This window comes from Carettochelys insculpta, chromosome 5 (genome assembly GCF_033958435.1).
Source record: "Carettochelys insculpta isolate YL-2023 chromosome 5, ASM3395843v1, whole genome shotgun sequence".
Taxonomy (NCBI): domain Eukaryota; kingdom Metazoa; phylum Chordata; order Testudines; family Carettochelyidae; genus Carettochelys; species Carettochelys insculpta.
In genome coordinates, this window is record NC_134141.1 from 47,614,323 (window position 1) to 47,632,036 (window position 17,714).

The window sequence follows — 17,714 nt, forward strand, 5'->3', positions numbered from 1 at the left end:
CCAGTTGGGACACTGGTGCCTAAAACCGGAGTTAGGTGCCTAAGTCTGGGTTTTAGGTGCCTAACTTCTCTGGTGAAATTAGACCTCAGGAACCTAAGTTCTATTGACTTTCTGTGAGACTTAGGGTCCTGAAAGTCTAAGTCACCTGGGACTTAGGATCCTACATCACATAGGCACTGTTAAAAATTTTCCCCTAAAGCCCTCTCTAGACTGCAATATTATGTCAACTTAATTTATATCGACATACATCCACCACGGCTATTAAATCACGAGTGTGTGCATACTTGCTCCTTACAAGGAACTTCCCCTGGGAAGCTAATATGATAGGGGAAAGGAGTTCAGGAGAACTGGCAGTATTTTAAAGAAGCCTTATTGAAGGAACAGGAACAAACCATCTTGATGTGCAGTAAGAAAAGCAAATATGTATCTATATAGAATTGGAAGGGACCTCAAGGGGTCATTGCATCCACTCCCTGGGATTTTTTAAAAAATTTATTTGCCCTGCCCTTAAATGGTCTCCTCAAGGATTCAGATCACAACACTGCAGTGCTCGAGCCACTGAGCTATCCCTCCCCTCATATGGTAGGCATACCAGCTTGGCTTACCAGAGAAATTCTTGGTGAGCTTAAACTCAAAAAGATGCATATAATAAGTGGATACCTGGATAGATGACTAAGGAGAAATATAAATATATTGTTGAGGAATGCAGAGAAATAATCAGGAAAGCAAAAGCAAAATTGGAACTGCAGCTAGCAAGGGATCTGAAGGTAACACGAAGGGTTTTTACAGACATGTTAACAATAAGAGCGTGATCAGGGAGTACGAGGGAGGTGACCTGGTGACGGATGATGTAGGAAAAGCTGAAGTGCTCAATGCTTTTTTACCTCTGTTTTCACGGACAAGGTCAGCTTCCAGAATACAGCACTTGGCAATGCAGTATGGGAATGAGCTGGGCAGCCCAGAGTGGGGAAAGAACAGGTTAAGGGCTATTTAGAATAGCTAGACATACAAAAATGCCATGGGTCCAGAATTAATGCATCCAAAGGTAGTGAGGGAATTGGCAAATGTCATTGCAGAGCCTTTGGCCATTATCTTTGAAAACTCGTGGAGATCGGGAGAGGTCCTAGATGACTGGACAAAGGCAAATATAGTGCCCATCTTTTAAAAAGAAAAGAAACACAAATCCAGGGAACTGTAGACTGGTGAGCCTTAACTCTGTCCCTGGAAAAATCATGGAGGGGATCCTCAAGGAATCCATTTTTGAAGCGCTTGGAAGTGGGGAGGGTGATCAAGGGTAGTCAACATAGATTCACCAAGGGCAAATGATCCCTGACCAATCTGATTAGCATCTATGATGAGGTAACTGGCTCTGTGGACGTGGGGAAGTCAATAGATGTGATATACGTTGACTTTAGCAAATCTTTTGATACAGTTTCCCACAATTTTCTTTCCCATAAGTTAAGGAATTATGGATTGGATACATGGGCTGTAAGGTGGATAGAAAGCTGGCTAAATGGTCGGGCCACTGGGTAGAGATCTGTGGCTCAATGTCTGGTTGGCAGTGGGAATCAGTTCTGGGGCTAATATTGTTCAACATCTTTAATAATGACCTGGATGAGGGTTAGGGTCATTGCACCGTCAGCAAATTTGCAGATCACACGGAGCTAGGGGGATAGATATATACTTTGGAGGGTAGAAATAGGGTCCAGACTGACCTAGATAAATTGGAGGATTGGGCCAAAAGTAATCTAATGAGGTTCAACAAGTACAAGTGGAGAGTCCTGCATTTGGGATGAAAGAATCCCAAGCATTGTCACAAGGTGGGGACCAACTGGTTAAGTAGCAGTACAGCAGAAAATGACCAGAGGATTACAGTGGATGAGAGGCTGGATATGAGTCAACAAGGTGCCCTTGTAGCCAAGAAGCCAAGAAGGCTAATGGCATATTGAGGTATATTAGGAGGATCATTTCCAACAGATCTAGGGAAGTTATTATTCCCCTCTATTCTGCACTCATGAGGCCATGTCTGGAGTATTGCGTCCAGTTCTGGCCACCCTCTCCCTCCCACCCCCAGTATAGAAAGGATGTAGATGCATTGGAACAGGTCCAGCAGAGGGCAATGAAAATGATTAGGGGGCTGGAGCACATGACCTATGAGGAGAGGCTGAGGGATTTGGGCTTATTTTGTTTGCAGAAGAAAAGAGTTAGGGGTGATTTAATAGCAGCCTTCAACTTCCTGAAGGGGAGCTCTAAAGAGAGAGCTGTTCTCAGTAGTGACAAATGGGAGAACAAGCATCAATGGTCTCAAGTTGCAGTGGGGAAGGTCTAAGCTGAATATTAAGAAAAACTATTTCACCAGGAGAGTGGAAAAACACTGGAATGAGTTACCTAGGAACATGGTGCAATTTCCATCCCTAGAGGTTTTTAAGTCCTGGTTTGGCAAAGTCCTGGTTGGGATGATTTAGTTAGGATTGATTCTGCTTTAGGCAGAGGGCTGGACTCCAAGACCTTCTCAGGTCCCTTCCTGCCCTAGGATTCTATGATTCTATGATAATTGTTGTCTCGATGTAGAGCATTCTGGAATGGTTCCTGAAAGCCAGTAACAGTCGATGTAAGCGGTGTAGTGTCTACACTCAGATTGCATCAGTCTAGTGACACTGACTGTAACTGTATACCACTCATGCAGATGAAGTTACTGAATTGGCTTACAGAGGCATTTATGTCAGTGGGAGCCAAAATTTAATTGAAGACACTTCTTCGGCTAAATCAGCACAATACATTGACTTAACCCAGGCTAGGCCTAAGATATTTATGAAAAATTTACCCCTAATAATCTGATGTTTGTTAACGAACAGGTACACAAGTGGCATAATAATAGTGTGAAAAACACATTATAAGGGAAAAAAAACTGGTTAAACTCATAACCACATCTACAAGCCTTTTTAGCTGTATTTACCCTACTGTGTGTTTTGAGTTGCTCTATCTTTGTTCCTTGTTTGCTCACAAGGGCACACCAAACCGCAGAAGACAGGGAGAATAAAAATCTATAGTTCTTCTATTAGCTACTAAGGCTGGGGTGAGCAAATCTTACGACTCTTACGTAGAAAATAATCTGTTAGCTACTAAGGGGGCGGGGGAACAAAATCAGCCCTGGGGACTTGATCCAGCCCACCAGGCCTGTCTCCCTGCCCACCCGGCTGATTAGCAGAGTGTGCATATAGCCAGCAGCGTGTTTTCAGCTGCCCCTCCCTCCACCTTATTCCATCCGCAGCAAAGCTGCTCCTGGGATGCTCCTGCTAGTTGTGCACTGGGAGGGGGTTGCGGGAAGAGGGTAGCAATGAAGTCAGGGTGTTTGCCTGCCTGTGTACCCCTTCTGTGCAGAGCAAAGATTGGGGATAGGGGGATACACAGCAGAGCTGCTCCAGTCTGAAGCATGGATGGTAAGTGACTCATTCAGAAGTGCAGAGCAGGGAAGTGGGGAGACAACAGAGCAGGACAGATTTCCCTCAGAAACTTACTCAGCAGCAGCCAGTGCACACACTCTGTGTCACTGTCACACAAAACCAGTCTGTGCAACACACACAATCACCATCACATACACACTGCAGCACACACTCAATTTGTGTCACACAATCTGTCTCTTACCCACAGAATTTCTCTTTTACACTCTGTCTCCCTCTGTGGCCCCCAGCCCAAACCATTCTGCCCTTCCAGGGGTGGGAGGCAAAGCCAGCCCTTGACTAGTACCAAAATTCGTGTAGTGGCCCCCTACAAAAATTATTGCCCACTCCTGTTCTAAGACATCCATTATAAAAGTACTTAATCGTGAACTACACAGTGCATTTCCCTGGCAATTCATTTCCATTGGGCAGCTTTCTGCACACTTTTCACAAAACACTCATATGATATCTGACTTATGAGTCCTCATCCTCAAAGAAACCTGCATAACATGTTCAAAAGATGAGTCTGGGAGCTTAAATTCATTATTCTGCTCGACATTAAAAATCATATACCTAACAGAAATACTAGTTTCTGTTTTTATGGTTTATTATAATGTAATATAAATAAAAATATAAAATAAAAACATAGTTTTTATGGTTTATTGTCACCGAACTCCCTGGCCGCATCTACATGGGCAACTTCTGTCAACAAAACTGTGACTTTTTCAACAAAACTCACCAAGCATCCACATAGCTAAAGCGCACTGTCGAGAGTTTGTCGACAAACCTCAGGTATTCATCCGGCAGTATTATACCTCTCCCCGATTAGGCATAATTTTGTTGACAGAGTGCCTGTGTAGATCGTTCTGTCAATATAGAGGACTTGTGGTCCCCCCGGGCAGCCTTGTTTGCAAAGCTTCCAGTCAGCTGTTCTCTCCCAAGACAGCAGGGCAGTCTGGCTGCTCTGCCGACAGAGTGTCTTGCTCTTTCGATCTGCTTTTATGTGTAGACATGATCTGTCAATCTGACAGAGGTACCGCCAAAGTTTCTCTGTTAACAACGACCTCTGTTGACAGAGGCTGCCCATGTAGACGTAACCCCGTAATGCCCTCTTTTTGCCCTGTGACTGCGTAGGTGTTGTTGAGCCTCCCTACCTTCAGTGGTCCCTTACAAGGTATGCTAACTACTTATGCTAAATAATCTCTTCCCCCTTGCATTTACCTACTATGCTGGAATTAACTTTCCCAGACCTGGAGAAGAGTTCTGTGTGGCTTGAAAGCTTCTGTCTCTCACCAAGAGAAGTACTGTCAGAAAGCTATTTTTGATATGCAATCCAAAATTCACCTTTTTAAAATTTAAGCTTATAACTCCTAATTATACCATCAGGTACCCACGAAAGTAATTAATGTTCAACCTTCCTATTTGTCTTCCTGAAATCTTCACAGACTTTTGTTATACCTATCGTCTACCCACGCGCTCCTTTACTTGTTGCTAGCAAGTTTCCTGGGGTTGCATTGTCTTGTTATTCTGCATGTTTTACTATGCCCATGACATGGTCACTTCTCTCTAGTCCAAATCCTGAAAATCAATGTGCTTCTCTTATTGACTTAAGTAGTAGAAGCTGGAAACATACCACTTATTCATCATAATAGTATAAAGAACTCACTGTCCCAGCTACTTTGACTCTGTGAACAATTCTTAATTCTCTACAGACCAGTTTCCATGGATATGTATGTTTGTGGTTTGGTAAGAGAATTCTTCTCTGTAAGCATTCTGTACTTGCTACAAGCAGCATCTCTTTTTCTAAGTAGTGCCACTCCTCAGATTCATTTTAGAATATTAACACTTTTAATGACTTCCTGCTGTATTTTTATTATAATCCAGTACCTCCATTTATCATAAACTCTCATAAGTACGCCCTTTCTAATGTTTCTCATTTTCTGAGAAATGCTCAAATGTAATGTTAATCCTTGTCATTTCTTCTGCGTGACAACTCAGATAAACATTTAGCAAAGCGTTTCATTTTAATGTCTGTTTATCATTTTCTGTTGTAATTGGCATAAGCTTGTAGTCTTAGTTAAATTAGTTTAGATAACCTAAAATTCTTCTTTCTGGCATATTTTAATTCAAACTAAATTACAGCTTTGAGATTATTTATTTTTGACGAAAGAAGCATTCATTGCAACTGCCCTACTGATTGTCTGTTTTCGTATACAGAAATAACATAATTTAAAATGTTACAGACTGTGTGATATGGAAAGATTTAAGTTTAAACTCTTGTCAACATTGTAATTAGTCAAAAATGAATAGTTTGCTATCAGATTTATTTTAATATTGTTTAAATGTATAATAGAAGGCAAATATGAAAGAACTGCTGTTGTTTTATGCATATACATAATCATGGGTGCATATGTGTATGCCTGCCCATTTGGACATACAGAGATAAACAAAACTGTAAAATCGCTACAGTAATCACATACAAATTTTATTTAGTGATATATATACACATATGTGATTTGTTTAAAGAAGCTACATTCTTAGATTTAATGTAACATATTGCACAGTATATTTTTAAATGTTGTTTTCTCTTGGTTTTTATTTCTATGTGGAAAAAAGTAAATCTGTTAAGGTGGCCACTCAAAAATTGTAAACAAAAATATACATACATACACACACATCTTTTAATCCTGCTTCCACACAGGAATATTCCTTATCACTACCATACTCCACAGTCTTAACTCTGCTTTTCTCCTGTTCACACCTTTTACCATATTATCAAATTAATAATGTAAATCTGCAAACTTCAATTTAGGTGTACCACCCCGCTGGAAAAATATTACAAAGGATGCAGTAAATTGTCCACTTTCAGGTGTCTTTGATGCATGTCTGGATAGCTTTCTAAAAGATATGATCTTAATTGATGACAAGTTATTGGGCTAGATGCAGGAATCAGTGGGTGAAATTCTAATGCCTGTGTTATGCAGAACATCATGCTACATCATCACGTTAGTTTCCACAAGCCTTAAAATCAGTGAATCTACCTGCTCTTTACACCTTTAGTTGTGGATGTTTGGTGTGCTCCTTTAGTGTGTTGGAAGGAGGAGTTAGGGTGATGAGAAAGACCGGCTTCACAGGAGCAGAGATAACATTGTGGAATATAGTAGTTGTGGTAGTGGCAAAGGTACGTGTCTGGATAGAGAAGAATGTGTCCTGTGGTGTGTAGGTACACATAAAATATGTTTGATTTATGCAGACGTATTTATAATTAACACATTTTTCTGTGCAACTATAAATTTCTACTTCTTTTATAGCCAAACATAAACTTCCACCTTTAATTATTCCTGGTGTTGTTGGTTTCCATATTTGCCATTTTAAAAGGTAGAAACGGCATATTTCATTTTTCTAAGCCAGAGGATGAATTCAATGATGGTTTTTTCCATAAACTATTTACTTTTCTAATCAATGGTTTGAAAATTTTAACATGTGAACCTAAAACTTGTATAATGTACGTATTTATAGAAAACTATCCGAGAATAACATACTGTATTTTATTTCACTTCTTTCATCCAAATTACACATAAAGATACTAGTTTTGTCAGATAAAGTTACCTGCAACTCAACAAAGATTTTTTTTTAAAGAAAGATGGCTATTTCCCATTTTTCCATGTATCTTTGCTTTATGTTTTATTAGGAGAAAGAAAGACAACAGTATCTTGCACAAAGATTATGAATAAGAATATCAGTATTGTGGACAATAAGAAATGCAAATATTTAACAAAGCCTGAGCCACAGGTCCGAAAGTGCAATGAACAACCGTGCCAGACAAGGTGATAGTGATTCAATTAAATTAAACTGTAATTAATGTTAAGTGGTGGAAATCCAGGGATGGATTTAAGCATATTCTTAAAGTTAAGCATGTGCTTAACAGCTTTGATGAATTAGGATCATAGTCCTTAACAGACACTAAAACTCATTATACAAGAAAGTATATATTTCTATTTTTCTTTTATTGATCTTCCTAGTTTCCTTGAAGCATGAACATCATCAGTGTCTATTCATCACTTGTGTGCAAGGGGTAGAAAAGGCACAATTAGCCTTTTCTTTTTCTAAGTTTCATGCCCTGCAAAGGGGCTGACCACAGTTATAATTCCTGCACTCTGAGCATGGGGATGACTCCCAACAAGTGCTCCAGTTGCCTGAGTTGTTGGGGAGGAGGCAGATTCATGCCCTTCCCTTTTCATTCGTCAGCAGAGTTGGCAGGACACACAGGAGATGTAACTGGCCAGCTTAATGGGGTGTAAAAGGTGGCTTATTTCTTGTGCACGTGGAGGATTTTCTGTGGGATATGTATAGTTCTGCACCCACTCCACCTGGTGACTATGGAAAGCCTTCTCCCTGAAATTCAGCTCTGTTAAACTCCAGAGACTACCATTCTTTCTCTGAGTGGTTGATGCAGTACTGTTAAGTACTCTGGAGTTTACGGCTATGTCTACATGGCAAGTTGGTTTCAAAATAATTTACGTAATTGCGCTGTGCAAATTGCATAAACTATTTCAGAATTCCTTATTACAAACTTGATGCCATCCAAATGGCACCGGAGTTTGGCATAAGTGGTTATTCCAAAAGGTCCATTATCCCTCACATGAAGATGGGTGCTAGAAGCAGAATACCATGCTTGAAAAGCCAGCGCTATCTTGAGTGTGTGGAAAAGCCATGACATTGCTATTTCGGGATACATTTGTATCCCGAAATGGCAATTGCCATGCAGACATAGCCGAAGACACCAAGCATGCAGATTGGAGTGGTCTCTATGTTTCAGAGAAAGGGAATTTAAATGGAAAGGTATCAAGTGGTATTTTATGATCATCAGACTCAAACACTAGTGTTACCAGATTTATATGGTCATGGGAAGTGAAGATTGTGTCCAGTCCCATATTCCTAACCCAGGCAAAATTCTTGTGTATGTCAGATTGGCAAGACCATGATCAAAATTCAATAGATAGATGGAATGGGGTTGTTGGGTTTTTTGTTTTTTTTAAGTAAGGCAAAGAACAAAGGAAAACAAAATACTTGTAAAATATTCTGAAGAAATGTGAATAAAAATTGGAAAAAATCAGGTTCCTTGGACAGGATTACGTCTTTAACAAAAAAAAGTCTTTGAAGTAAAACATATATTTCAAGTGCAGAAGGGACCCATATGACCATCTCCTGCATAACATAGGCTGGAGAATTTCACCTTTACAGAGGGATCATTTTTATTTCGATGCATACACAGTGGCTATGGTTACACTAGTGAGTTTTGCTGGCATAACCCTGGTTTTGTTGCCCAAACTAGTGGAGCGTCCATACACAAAATGGGATTTATCAACAGTATGTCAACAAAAACCAACACATTCACCAACAACATTCTTTCTCTCACAGATGAGGAAGAGTGCCTTTTGTCAACAGGCTCTGTTGACAAAAATGCTGTGTGGATGCTCCGAGGGAGGCCTTGCCTCAACAGACAGAGCATCCAGAACAATGGGCAGCCCAGTCTGCTGTGCTTCCAGGTGCCTACTTGGCCAGGAGAGCAGATGGGCAGTCCAGCTGTTCTGTCAACAGAGCAGAGCACTCTTCCAATTGCCTTTTGTGTGTGGCCATGCTCTGTCGACAGAAGTTTTGTTGAGAATTCTCTTCCGACAGTGACTTCTGTCAACAGATCACTGCAGTGTAACCACAGCCAGTGATTTTTTGAAAGAGCCCCACAGTGGCTGAGAGATAGAAATGAGATAAATCTGCTCATTTTCTGAGATCCTACCAATTATAATTATTTTAAATTGGTTGCACTGTTTGCACACAGCTGAAGTATCACATAATTTGAATAATATGTAAGAGCATAATCATAAAGTTGCCAATAAGGGATGCCATCTGGAGCAATAGAGAAGGTCTCTCATACTCCTGAATTTAAAGTGGCCAAACATCTTGTATTTAAAAAATTGTATATAAAAATATTTCACAGAAGAGGGGAGTTTCACTCCTTTGGGTACCCTTAGCAGTTGACTTCTTTCAAAGTGTTCCAAGGGTTGTGTGGCAGGGCATATAGCTCCTCTAGTGTGTCTCTGTATGGGGAAACATTCAGAGAACAACAGTTACTGGTAAGTAACCTTTCTGCTTTTAAAACATTACAGTCAGGTACATTTCTAATTAGAATGATAAGAAAGGAGAAGGGGAAAGCATATGTTATATGGAGTACTCTGAATGATTAAGTATAAATGGTGGGATTGGAAAGATAAATTTAACCTAAATGTAAGAATTCATTTCTTAAATGTGCACTAAGTCAAGTTCATGTCATTTCCTTTTAAATGTGATGGTCATAGCGAGAATTATTTAGAAATGGACAAGGTACTCAAAATATACTTTAGGGAACAATATTCTTGACAGGGAGAGGGACAAGATGATGATCAGTCCTTTCCATCCTTGATTTATATTATTCTATTACTTATGTTTCTTTGTAGATGGATGATGACTGAATGGACTCCTTGTTCAAGGACATGTGGAAAAGGAACCCAGAATAGACAAGTTGCTTGTACACAGCAGCTCAGAAATGGAACCTTGATTAGAGCTAGGGAAAGAGATTGTCTTGGGCCAAAACCTGCTTCTGCACAGCGCTGTGAAGGCCAGGATTGTATGACTGTGTGGGAAGCTGGAGTGTGGTCTGAGGTGCAGTGTATGCATTAGTCTCTATTTACTGTTGTTTCTTAAAATTGTCTAGAGATTTTGTTGGAACCCATTTAGTAGGTACAGACATAGCATTTGGAATAGTTCTCACAGTCTTCTATGTAGACTTTGACCAATAAGGCTACGTCTACACTAGCCCCAAACTTCGAAATGGCCACACAAATGGCCATTTTGAAGTTTACTAATGAAGCGCTGAAATGCATATTCAGCGCTTCGTTAGCATGCAGGCGACCGCGGCACTTCGAAATTGACGTGCCTCGCCGCCGCGCGGCTCGTCCCAACAGGACTCCTTTTCGAAAGGACCCTGCCTACTTCAAAGTCCCCTTATTCCCATGAGCTGATGGGAATAAGGAGACTTCGAAGTAGGCGGGGTCCTTTCGAAAAGGAACCCCGTTGGGACGAGACGCACGGCGGCAAGGCGCGGCAATTTCGAAGTGCCGCGGCCGCCTGCATGCTAACGAAGCGCTGAATATGCATTTCAGCGCTTCATTAGTAAACTTCGAAATGGCCATTTGCGTGGCCTAAGAGAGGTGAAGCAATGAGAGCTCATAATCTGGTGACCAGGTGGCAGTGGTACTGGGACAATGTTTATAGTGGGGTACTGAGAGCCAATGAAGCAAACTAAACCTGCATATAGTTGAAACCACCCCCTGCATCCTTAGTGCCTGCATCTATAGCAGATGGGCCTAAGAACTGGCAGAGGTGAGCAGTTGAAAGGGAGGGGATATGTGGTGAGGACAAAAAGCAAAGATAAGGAAAAAAGTGAAGGCTGAGCTGCTTGCTAATTTTTGGAAGGAGCAAGAGTTGGGATACAGCAAAGGAACAATTGGGAGAACTGAATTTATTGGGGAAGAAGAAAGAACCCATATGGTTTAGCTGGTGGTTTTCATTGGGGAATCAGAGATGATTGTGGAGGGGAGGGTCAGAAATATTTTTTTGGGAAGCAAGATGTTTGCAATGCCCAGTTCCACTATATATACTGAACACCAGGTGCTATTGCCTCCTGTACTTACAATCAACTTGGCAAAAGACATCTTTAATTCTTCAAGCAGTGGGGATGGTCTGCTAGGGAAAGGCAAAACACTAATATTATCTTGAAAAGAAAATGTTACAATTTTTTGACGATGAAGTGGGAATAATTGAAAGAAAATGTGCTGATTAAGGCCTTCCAGTCAATAAATCCTTTGTTCTGACTTGATTGTAGCAGTTTCCATGTGTTATGAATGCAATGAATTTTCATTTTTTTCTAAAAAATGAACTAGTGACATTTTCATGTGATAGAAAAATTGGATTGCTGAATATAGATTTGTGACATTTAATTTTTCAATTTCAAAATTCATTCCAATTGAGATCTGTTATATGCTTTTCTGTTTTGTTTGACATTTTCCTTTGTCTCATTCATGTGAGAAGAACAGTAGTTAAAATTCCTGGGAGGCTGTTTTAATTCACCTTTTGTTTTCTTTTTAACTGCTTGTTCTATTTTGGATGTATCTAATATATGTATTTATCTCTCTCTCTCTCACTCACACACACACACGAAAATGCCATGTGGAAGTAAGGTTGCCTAAAAATTGTGGCTATATTTATGGTCAGCTGATAATAACTCTCCAAAGATCACTTATCATGATGATTTTTTTTTTATGTTTGGTGTCTGCCTGAAAGTCGTCATTTTTTTGGAGGTGGAAGTCAGGAAAACAATTTTTGAGGGGAAAAACAAGGGGAAAAAAGCACATTTTGCTTTTTATTTTTTATAAAGCGTTTTTACACAGCTTTTTAATTGGTTCAGCACTAAAATAATTAGCAATTGAAAGTTAGGAAACCCCAGTACTTTTGAGTATTTTATGTTAGCCCAATACAAGATTATTGCTGACTCCAAAAGATTCATTGGTAGTTCAATAGGCACACTCCTATGTCATTTACTACAAAATGAACAACTTCTGTCTTGAAAGAGTCCACATAAATAAATGTCCATATAGATAAATATTAGTCTTTCAGTGTCCTGTTTTGGTACCAATTGCCTATTGGAAGGAAGGAAACAATTATTTTCCAAACATAAAGTATATTTATTTCTTTTATGAACTATCTGCAGCAGTTACATTCATCTATGTGATATTTGGAGTCACGATGAGTTTTGCTTAGTTAAAGTTCTTTACCATAATGCTATGTCACAGCAAGTAGAGGCTGCAGAAATCACTAGATTTAATATCAGCATTTTTTTGGTCTTATACAAATGTAAATCACATCTTTCTATATCCTACAGTGCTCTGTGAAATGTGGCAAAGGAGTACGACATCGGACCGTGAGGTGCACTAATCCCCGAAAGAAGTGTGTTTTGTCCACGAGACCTAAAGAAATAGAAGACTGTGAGGACTATTCCAAATGCTATGTCTGGAGAATGGGAGACTGGTCTAAGGTGGGAGATGACACTAATGCCACATAACACAACAAAAACTATACACTTTGCCAACAGGATTTATTGAATGTTTTAGCAAAGGTGCAGCAATGACCCAAATCTTGAAACAATGCAGCTGCAAATAATATGAAACTATGGGTTGTACCTCCCTGGTCCAGCATGGTTGGGACCTGACCAGTCCTGAACATGAGAATTTGCTGAACCCTGCATAGGCCCCCAAGCAGTGCCAGTCAATTAGTTTTGTTTCACAACTTTCGGACCTAGTGTCTGCTGACCTAGGCTGTGTCTTCATGTGCCGCTTCTTCCAGAAGCGACATGCTAATGAGCCATCTGGAAGATGCTAATGAGGCACGGATGTAAATTCCATGTACCTCATTAGCAAATGAGCACGTGATTCGAAGTCCGGAAGAGGCTCTTCCAGACTCCAAAATACACATGCACACACACACGGCTCACAGGGATCTTCTGGAAGGAAACCCTCCTTCCAGAAGGCCATTCTTCCGCAATGTTTTGGAGAGTTTCCTTTTGGAAGATCCCCACGGCCCATGCGTCTGCACATGTATTTTGGAGTCCAGAAGAGCTTCTTCTGGACTCCAAATCATGTGTCCATATGCAAATGAGGTATGGGAAATTTATATCTGTGCCTCATTAGCATCTTCCGGATGGCTCATTACCATGCCGCTTCCGGAAGAAGTGGCCCATGTAGACACGGCCCTAGTGAATAGGCTCCCAGCCAGGCAATGTAACACATTGGTGTGAGATGCTCCTTTGTATAAGTCAGCTATTTTCTTGTGCCTTTTGAGTCCATGAGCGGCCATATTCTTGGATGTTGTGTACTGATTGTATCGTGCTGGCTGGCTGCGCTGTATAACCTTTGGCTCTGTGACCCTAGTGTACATGGTACAGAGAGGGTATTCTAATCTATACTACCAAAGGTTGAGATGAACATATTTTCTTCTGTCCTCTATACCAATCTCTTTTTACCACACAACATATGTTTTCATAACTTCCATTTCTTATTTAGATATTAGCTGATCTAGGCTCTTCCTTTGAGTAGAGCCAAATCCCCTCACAAGTTTATGCCAAGATTTGGCTAAAGACATTTAAATTACATTTCTCATTCACTGAAACAGAAGGTGTAATGTGATCCTTACCGCCTAGTGCTGCTCCTCTTGAACTCTTAAAACGTATTTTTTAATTGAACTGGGGGTATTACTTAAGTTGATGATTTATTTGAGGTAATGAAATGTAATTTTAGAAGGACAAATATACAAAGATCAAATTATTAGTAGTGTTTTAATCATTTTAACAATAATGCCAACAAGATAAAGAAGGAACTGAGCACAATGAACAGCTCCACTAAGGTCTGTGAACAAAACAGTTTTACGACAATTCTGCCTTTTGGATTTCAAGTCTCCAGTATAATGTAGGATTTATTCAGAAATTAAATTCGTAATAGCTCTTAGAGTATGTTGACACTGCAACTGGGACGTGGGAGTGCCAGTAGAGGCAGACAAGCTCCTCTTGCTAGCTCTCCTCTAGCTAGTGCACTAAAAATTGCAGTGTGGATATTACTGCCCATGTGGTTCTCCCCAAGCTCAGAAATCGGGTGGGCTTGGATTCAGGTGGCAAGTCTGAGCCACTCGTGCCACAACTGCTATTTCTAACACACTAGTTCGAAGAGCGCTAGCACAAGTCTGTCTGTCCGTGCTGGGAATCACACCTCCTAGCTAAAGCCTAGACATACTCTTACAGTTAGCAAAGTGGCTCAGTACATGCTGTTTTCACCATTAATGTCATTTTCAGCTGTGCGCCTCTCTCTGTGTTGATAGTGAGTCATTATGTAACGTGTTAGTTAAAGACACAAAACCTCACGTTTTTGAGCCACTATGCAGAAACGGCAGGAAGCCACAGCAGTGAGATCTGTCCCTCCAACAAATAACAAGCACACAATGTGGTACTTAATGTGTTACTAGATGTAGTTGTTTGCAGAACTATCTGCTATATCCTAGGTACCTTCCAAGGACTTAGAAAGGATGGTCCCTGCACCAAGGAGCTCAAAATCTAAGGATGGTCAAGTAGACAGAGAGCTACTGAAAGGACAATTTATTTGCCATTTATATGCTTGATTGACTACAGGCAGCACAGTGGAAGTCAGGTCTTTAAAATGGACTAAAATGTGGACAATGGAGAGGCCTTGTGAACAAGATTAGGGTGGTTGTACTGTGGATAGCAGCTGCATGGAAGACCCAGAGCTGGTTGTGTAGGAAGCCAACAAGAGGGTGGCTTGTAGAAAGGAACAAGAAGTTTTTCAGGGGGAGGCAGAGTTATGAAGAATTTTGAAAGTAGTGACAAGAAGCTTAAGTTTGTTACAATAGTCTGCAGGAATCCAATGGAGGGACTTGAAGGGAATTCTGTGATCAAACAATGGGCAAGGAAGAGGAATTTACCTGCGATGGTTTGTAAGAACAGACGGGGCACTGCAATAATTAAGAAGGGATGTAATGAGGGTCTAAACTGATGTTTTCACCATAGCAATGGAGAGGAAAGGGGGAATCCTAGTGATGTGGACAAGGGAGAATCAGCATGGTTTGAAAATAGTTTGCTTGTGCTGGAAAAAGAGAGGGATGATTCAAATATAACACCTGGGTGATGGGCCAGAGTGACTGGGATGATGATGGCTTTGTTGAGTCACCAGAAAGGAGGAAAGGAACTTGTTTGGTTAAGCTATCAGAATAAACTCCAAATTGCATTTAAGTTTTTATGTAGTCATCCAATTGCAACTCACTTCTCCACAGATGAAGTCCATGGTTCAATCTGTTTCAACTGATACATATTACACACTGTGTGTGTGCAGTGCCTTGTGGAAATCCAGCAGATAAATTCAGTCTCAATGAACTAAGAACTGTCTGAGGAAGGACTGAGCAGACAAAATAACCCAGGAAGCAATCGCCCACTTAAGAGTTCCAAAAGATTACTGTTTGTAGTGCAGAATTGGTAAGGCTCCGGAGCCACAGCTGGTAGATTTGTTCCGTGTCTTCCCTGGATATGTGAAGGGAAAAGAGAATCACTGTTTGACCTCCCCAGTATCTGGGGAAAAAAAAAAAAAAAATGAAACCAGGAATTGCCCTATCTCCCTGCTACAGTGGTCAAGGTAGACTTGTACTGCAGCTATCATGGCTGGAATGAGAGATGTGATTAGGATCAGAAGAGCCTTCCTAGAAGGGTGTGCATGAATGTCCTGCTCCTAAACGCAGCAGATGAGTAGGCGATCAAAGCTGACATCTGTGGCAGAGCGGAGGGTGCCACTCCCAATGTTTAGGGATGCAGCCTGGTTAACTGGGCCCAGATATGGCCAATTGTCTTTAAATTTTAAAACATTGCAGTCAAAAAAATCACACAATCTTGAAAGCTACTGTCTTCACACTTGCTTTGTGATTCAGTTCTTGGCACTGAGGGGGAGGAGCGAAAGAGAATTGCATTGTTTTTGCCACCTGCTCTAGAACCTTGGCAATTCAATCTTTAAACTACGTAGAGTGCTTCAGTCCTGAACAGATGCAAATGATTTAGTCTCTTCCAATTGCAACATAAAGAGAAACTATGGGGTTTTTAATATTACTTATTAGGTTAGTTGTATTGAGAAATTATTAGCCTTTTTTAGTTCTTTAGTTCCTAGTCCAGGATGATTAGCTTTTTTTAAATTCTGGGAACAGAATGGTACTGGCTACATATCAAAATGACATTGCTGTTAGCTCTATGAAGACAGACATTATTTGACTTTTGTGAAATAATAGAAGTCAAAATAGCCCTTGCATCATTTTAACAACTTCTATGTTAACTGAATCATGCATTGAGTTTCCAACAAATGAGGCATGTCGTTGTTTTCAGAAATCATAAATAAGCAAGTCAGTGACAAACTGTCCATAAAATCAAATGAAAGTGAGAGTTGTTTGTTCATTTTCAACTTATCCTGTAACATTAGCATAATTTCTTTTATACAAAGCTTTCTTGTTTGATAGTTTCTGCTCAGAATAAATGTAGGGTCATGTTGGGTTACAAACCGGAGAGAGAGAGAATCCATAGCACACAGATGACCTATATAAGATTTTAAAAGTATATGCCTGTTTCCTCTAATATGTGCGTAGAATCACAAGTCAGATGGATATTTTGATAGTCTCATTTTAGTAAACCTACCCTGGAAACTACCATGTGGTTTTATATTATTAAGGCTTTTTAGTGAAACTGATGTTTTCAGGAACAACAAAAGTAGTACCCAAAAGTTGACTGGCAAAACTAAGGAGAATGGGTTTTATTCCTATGCATTTTTATTGGGAAAGGATACCAAGGTTCCAGCCTGGATTGGAAAATCATAGTGCTCCATATGTACAAACAGGAAGACCCTGGTTCTACCCCCAAGGGATTTATAATCTAAGATGACAACTGATGTACTAAAAGTGTAAGAGAAGGAATCAATCAAGCATATACCCTTGGTATACATTGCATATATTTTAAAAATAAGGAAAAAGCCCATAAGTACAGTATTTTATATATATTTCTTATGTTTTTTATATCTATTTCTTCCTTGCCTAGCCTTGTCATGTCTCTTCTTTTCTTAAACTGTGTTTTATGCTTTCTCTTCAGTTTCATCTTGATGTTCGCAATCACTAGACTGTGGTCTGAATCTATATAGACTCCTTGGAAAGTTTGGTGCTGCTGTACTGATGTTACCGATCTTCTTGTCAAGATCATATCTATCACGTTCTTGGACTTCATGTCATTTGATCACCATGTCCACATGCTACAGTCCTTTGTTGGAATCTTGTGTTGCAGATCACCGTCTCGTAGCAAACTCTAGTATTTTCTCACCTCGTTCCCGTGACTCTCTCCCAACCTTCATTATCTCTTCTGACCTTCGAATTCCAAGGTCCTCCAATGATCAACACATCTCTCTTTGGTATGTCCTCAAGCATCTTTGTCAAGTCTTTATAGAATAGCTCAGTCTTTTCCTCCATACCGTCTGGCATGGGTGCATACACCTCAACAACCAAGATGTTGAATGGTTTTGCTTCAGTTCTCACTACCATCATTCTTGCACTCACTGGTTCGTATCTTAACAATGCTCCTGCCTCATCCTTTGTTTGATT

At 40.3% G+C, this 17,714-nt stretch overlaps 1 protein-coding gene across 1 annotated transcript in view; it reads left to right on the plus strand.

The window, feature by feature from the left end:
* Positions 1–17,714, plus strand: part of ADAMTS19 (ADAM metallopeptidase with thrombospondin type 1 motif 19) — a 284,879-nt gene that overhangs the window by 246,006 nt on the left and 21,159 nt on the right. The window contains exons 19-21 of the mRNA XM_074994147.1: positions 7,132–7,267; positions 9,935–10,139; positions 12,418–12,570. Of these exons, the coding sequence (XP_074850248.1) occupies positions 7,132–7,267; positions 9,935–10,139; positions 12,418–12,570 (494 nt within the window). The remainder of the gene's footprint in view (positions 1–7,131; positions 7,268–9,934; positions 10,140–12,417; positions 12,571–17,714) is intronic.